The 6,274-nt window shown below is 39.9% G+C and overlaps 1 protein-coding gene across 1 annotated transcript in view; it reads right to left on the minus strand.

Moving 5' to 3' along the window:
- The window catches only part of LOC104944319 (sushi, nidogen and EGF-like domain-containing protein 1), a 13,087-nt gene extending 7,881 nt beyond the window's left edge, over window positions 1-5,206 (minus strand). Inside the window, exons 1-4 of the mRNA XM_010769837.1 lie at window positions 4,725-5,206; window positions 3,405-3,683; window positions 2,602-2,743; window positions 828-910 (exon numbers count right to left, since the gene is read on the minus strand). Of these exons, the coding sequence (XP_010768139.1) occupies window positions 828-910; window positions 2,602-2,743; window positions 3,405-3,683; window positions 4,725-4,818 (598 nt within the window). The 5' untranslated portion in view covers window positions 4,819-5,206. The remainder of the gene's footprint in view (window positions 1-827; window positions 911-2,601; window positions 2,744-3,404; window positions 3,684-4,724) is intronic.
- Between the last annotated feature and the right edge of the window lie 1,068 nt (window positions 5,207-6,274).

The following is a 6,274-nucleotide window of genomic DNA, read 5'->3' on the forward strand; positions in this document are numbered from 1 at the left end:
AATCTCCTGGGGGACAATCCCCCCAGACCCCCCTTCTGGGGTTAGGTTTTCAGCATGTGTGCCTTTTTATGTTATACAGTTGAGCTTTGATTCCATCATCTCATTAAATCTTATTTAAAAGCATTATTTTGTTCTGTGAAGGGATATAAGGGATATATGCACTGTACTTCACTTTAATTAATATTGTATGCTGCAAAGCGTATATATTACTGCAGGATTTTTTGTTGAATAGAGTGGTTCAAAATTTCGGGTCACGATCTATTGGCCAGGGAAAAAGTGGGTCCCGAGGCCTGACCAGTTGAGAACCACTGGTCTAGAGCACAAGATAATATCTGTAGAACAATTTGTCCCTATAGGATATACACCATAAACCACTGCACTGGGATGCATTGAGTTAAATACACTATGAAACATTATCATATGAGAATTAAAAGGGAACAAAGGAAGTGTATTCCATACATTTTCTGACTTGTCTGGTTTCATCTAAACCCTGCTAGATAAAATGGACAGCATGTGTTGGATAACTGGATCTGATTCTAGTTTACACTAGAGTAACACCTATTTATCATTGATGCTTACGACCATAAAAGACTGACTTTAATTCTTTGAACATCCTGAGCAAAACCAGAACTTGTTGAATATGTTGGTGCGGCATGTTATTAGATGTCATAGAATGATGTCAATCATTTCTGCATGGAAGCACAGTGAATTACTTTATTGGGTGCAACATTACCGTTTGGAAAAAAAACAGTAAACAACAGAATTCATGTTTTAGTATTATAACTGTAACACTCTCCTTAATGTTTATTTCTACTTATTGTACTTACTGGTGCGATGTCGAACGGCTTTTCGAGGCAGGTGAGTAAACTTAGCTGTTATCTTTCCCCTTCTGTCAATGAGCTCTGTGTATCTGCAGAGGAAAAGCAAGTTGTTTAGCATGGACAGCTGGATTACCAGATGAAAGTCTTACCAATGTTCTGTTTGTGTTGTTTATTGAACGGCATACAAGGATCAAGAACTTTCAATGTCCAGACAGGCCAATGTACTGTATATACAGTGGAGGAAATCATAAGAATTTCAAAAAGAAAATCCATAAATTGACATTATATAAAAGATAAACATTTATTAGCATTTAACTGTGTGAAATAAGTCTTTGACCCCATTGCGGAACATGTGTTAGTACTTGGTGGAGAAACCCTTGCTGGACACACAGAGGTCAGACGCTTCTTGTAGCTGGTCTCCAGGTTTGTGAATATCTCAGGAAGGATATTGGTCCACTCCTCTCTGAAGATCCTCTCCAAACCCTTCAGGTTTTGAGGCTGATGCTTGGCCTCTGGAAGCTTCAGCTCCCTCCACAGATCACTGTTGCCTTGGCCGTATGTTCAGGGTCATTGTCCTGCTGGAAGACCCCTCCATGACCCATCCATGACCCACGTCCTCGATGCAGCGAAGTGGTCCTGTCCCCTTAGCAGAGAAACACCCCAAAGCAGAATGTTTCCACCTCCATGCTGACGGATGGTGTTCTGGGGTTATAGTCAGCATCTCTCTTCTCTTCTCATTTGATCCATTATGGTGTAGTGTGTTCCCAATAGTTTTCTTGGTGACTGTGGTCCCAGCTGCCTTGAGATCATTAACAAGTTCCTCCTGTGTAGTTCTGGCTGATCCCTCAGCTTTCTCATGATCATCAAACCCCACGGGGCCAGATCTTGTGTGGAGCCCCAGACTGAGGGCGACTGATGCTCATTTTGTCTTTCTTCCATTTCTGAATAATGGCACCAACGGTTGTCTCCTTCACACCAAGCTGATCTTTCATGGTCTTGTAGTCAGTCCCAGCCTTGTACAGGTCTACAGTCTGGTCCCTGAGGTCCTTAGACAGCTCTTTAGTCTTACCCATGGTGGAGAGGTTGGAATCTGATTGGTTGATTCTGTGGACAGGTGTCTTTTATACAGGTAACAAGTTGATATTAGGAGTATTTTCTTAAAGGAAGAGGACTTATGTAACCGGTCTGTGGGAGCCAGAATTCTTGTTGGTTGCTAGGGGATCAAATACTTATTTCACACAATTAAAGGCAAATCAGTTTATCTTTTATATAATGTCAATTTCTGGATTTTCTTTGTCATATTCTTACTCTCACTGTTAAAATCAACCTAACATTAAAATGACAGACTGTTCATTTCTTTGTAAGTGGGTAAACTTACAAAATTGGCAAGGGATCAAATGATTATTTCCTCCACTGTAGGTAAATAGCTTTATGCTGGGATTTGTAAAAGTAAAAATAAATATTAAGAAAAAAAGACTTTAAAAATAGAATTGCAAACAAACAACTAAATAAAAGAGGTATTGGTATTAAAAAGAAACAAAAAAGAAAGAAGAAAATAAGTAATAATAAATACCATACTATCTCGGAAAGAATCAACATCTTCTAAAACAAGTTGTATGCTTCTGGCAACCAGTCAAAATGTATTTTCAATTAGACATATGAGTGGACACACTGTGGCCTTTCCTCTTTTATTTGACTGTGAGGAGACAGAAAGGAAAGGCAGAGCAAAGGACCCTGATCCACCCCCCCTTTTTAATAACCACCTACACTCTGCGTTTACCTAGGCAGCTCCTTTGAGTTCTCTGTTTCTGTTGTAGCCCCCAGGTCCTGGGGCTGAGATGGGGGAAGTGTGTGTCCCACATGAGCCCCCTGTCCATTCCCGGCTGGCCTCTTTCTTCTCTCTGATATTTCACCTATTGGCACTGGGTCAAAGATAATCATAATAATAATAATACAAATAATAATAACTATTTCTACAGCACTATTCAAAACAAAGTTACAAAGCTAACATGAAACAGAAGACGAGGTCAACAATCCCCACCCACCACGATAGCTATACAACGTTGCAACAATATAAAAAAGAAAGTCAAATGAAATCAAACATGGATATAGAGTCAAATCAAGTAGTGGTATTATTAATGAAAGGCTTTAATAAAGAGAGTTTTAAGAAGTAATTTCAAAGAATTCTGCTAGATTCTAAATAGAGACTATTTTACGGACTTATTTGTTATCATATGACATTTGATAGATTCAGTGAAGCTAAATTGTATATTTATATAGTTATAAATAGCTGGGCATCAACAATGTGAGAAATCATTTTCTAAATAGTTGTATCTCCTGTTTGACTAAAGCTTCCGTAAACAACATGATTTGTCTACAGATGAAAAACATTTTTGAGGAACTTCATGATATTATTCTGGGGAAACCTTTGACCCCCCTGCAATTGAGAAAAGGAATCAGCAGATCTTTTTCTTTTGTCTCACTGACCTCTAAGGCATTCATGATACTGAAAGGCTCTTTGAAAACACACCTAATTGCATGTGTTTATGTAAATGAAAGGGTTATAAACATGTTTTCACTCACAGGTAGTAAAGGCTAGGTGTTGGTGTACACTGTGGATCTGTTCCTGCGCTGTGCTTTTCACCGACGTTACAGCCACATGGTACTGCTGTCCTGGAGTCAGTTCACGCAGGGTATATGATCCCAGCTTCCCATTGGGCAGGAAGCGACTCCTCGTGTTCAACCCTCGGGTCACGTTGACCACAAAGCCATCTGGGACGTTTCTCGGGTAGCGGCTCCAGGTGATCAGTGCTGAGTTAGTGGTCACATGTGACAGGGAGAGGTTCTGTGGGGGGAGAGGCCCTGAGGGGAAAACACATGTGGATGCTCACATTTCTTCATTGATAGCAGCGAAAGTATTCTTTTTGCAAGTAACTGTTCTTTAACTTGATTTGAACTGATTCTCACCTACACTGTCAGTTTGTTGTACTGTGCTTTAAAACATTTGTCACCTGGACTTGTATGCTGTTCAATGGTGGAAAGTAACTAAGTTCCTTTACTCAAGTACTGTACATAAGTACAATTTTGAGATACTTGTACTTTACTTGAGTATTTAGTTTTCTTCAAACTTATGACCAATTACAGTTCAGAGGTAAATAGTCTATTTTTCCTCCACTGCATGTATTGAATAACTTTAGTTACTTCACAGATGTGGATGAATGATGTGAAATATAATCAAGTGTTAAATCAGACTTTAGTTCCACCTGGAGTAAATACACAAGCTACCCTGCAGTGTACAAAGTCATTCAAACTAGCTGCACCTTTACCAGCTTTGAGAACACTTTCATGATCAATCATTATAAAACATATCATATATATTATTCTGAGATGGACCAATCTGCACAATGATTACTTTCACTTTTAGTACTTTACGTATATTTTCATGCTAATACTTTTCTACTTTTACTTGAGTAACATTTAGAATGCAGGTTCTTTTACTATAACAGAGTATTCCTACACTCTGGTACTTCTACTTTTACTCAAGTACAAGATCTAAGATAATGTAATACAATACTTTAATATAGATGACTATTATTTTTTAATAGTAATGATGCAATAATTGGATGTCAGGGTTGAAACTTACAACAGATAGCAAGGTATGTTGTTATTAGGCAACAACACATTAAACTATCAGTCCATCAATGAAAAATGAACCCGCCTGTCCTCATGCTGATTGGTCACTGTCAAAGTCATTTAGACTGGCTGTCTTTGGCTTCTCTAATATCTACGCTCTGTGCTGATGTGCAGAGATGTGTGTTGTATTTTTAATACAGGAGTGATCTAACGACCAGCCGTGTTGTTATGCTTGTTTTAATAGCTTTTGAATGATGATATGTAACCTACGTGTCCAGAACTGCAGGGGTCCAGCTGAGTGGCTGGTGGAGGGAAATTCATCCGGTCTGATTCCACTTTGAGTCAACACATCCACCGTGTACATCTGACCAGGGACTAATGCACTGGAAACAGAGAGGGACCCACACAAAATAGCACCATGGCAAACAATGCAGGATACCTTATACTACCTCATAATATATACAGTATACTTCCACTTGAACTACGTTGCTATCACACTACTTTATACATACTATACTTATACAAAATTAAAAATCTATTGCCTATCATTATTTTTGTAAATGTGTGTAATAATTTCTGTTTTCATCTTCATGCATGCCTCCTAATTAATATTTTGCTATGTTTGGCTCTTCACTTTTGCTGTAACATTGTAAATGTCCCCTGTGGGACGAATGAAGGTATTCTGATTCTCATCATTCTCAAAACACTGTTAGGAGCCTCAAATGGTTAAGTAGTAGTGCACTCTGGTGGTTCAAAGGTGTATTACTCCGTTCAAAGTGCAGAACTTTAACAGCTCCGTTTAGTGGACAAGTAGGATGCTGCAGGTCTGTACAGTGAAATACAAAAGGACATCAGTGTTGTTTTCAGAGGTGGAAGAAGTAATACAATATTGTACTTAAGTAAAAGTAGAAGTACCAGAGTGTAGGAATACTTTGTTACAAGTAGAAGTCCTGCATTCAAAATGTTCCTCAAGTAAAAGTAGAAAAGTGGACTTCCGGTTATGGCGCTGAGCTGAGAGGCTGACACTCCCCAGCACGGTTGCTATTCCTACTAAAATCCTATTCTAATTAATCGGAACCCACCTAAAACTGCATTGTATTTGCTTCTAAACCCCCGCAACATCCATTATGCCACAGAAACCGTCAAAAAAAGAAAAAAAAGTCAGAAGACTGAACAGAAGACGGAGCAAGTGAGGACGCCATGGCCACGCTACAATGCGACAACTCAGCTAGCAAGGAGTGCAAGGGTAGCTCAGAAGCTAACGCTACCACTGACAACACCGACAATGCTATCCTACAAGCAATAAATGGCCTGAAGACAGAGTTTTCGTCTAAATTGGATGGGCTACTTGCAGCAGTCAACAGCGTTAAAAGTGAGCTGACCAATTGTCAGAAGAGAATATCCGAGACGGAGGAGCGAATATCAAACGCCGAAGATGACGTCGTCTCCCTGCAGAGGAGAGCCGTGAGCCTAGAAGAACAAGTTGCCAAGCTTACCTCGAAACTGGACAGCTCTGAGAACAGGAGCAGAATATCCAATTTACGATTGGTGAATTTACCTGAAGCGGCAGAAGGGAAGGATATTTGCGCATTCCTGGAATCCTGGCTCCCTGAAGCCTTGAGATTAGCGCCGCCAGCCTCTCCTATTGTTATCGAGCGAGCCCATCGGCTCTCTGGCCCTAAACTTGCTGGTGGCCCGCCTAGACCACTGATCATGAAGTTCCTTAATTACAAGGATAAAGTCCCCGTTCAGAATGCTGCAAGACAAATGGGTAAAATATTCTACAAAGATCGCCAAGTGATGCTGTTCCCGGACGTGTC

This window comes from Notothenia coriiceps, unplaced genomic scaffold (genome assembly GCF_000735185.1).
Source record: "Notothenia coriiceps isolate Sejong01 unplaced genomic scaffold, NC01 NC01_scaffold00007892, whole genome shotgun sequence".
NCBI classification, from domain to species: domain Eukaryota; kingdom Metazoa; phylum Chordata; class Actinopteri; order Perciformes; family Nototheniidae; genus Notothenia; species Notothenia coriiceps.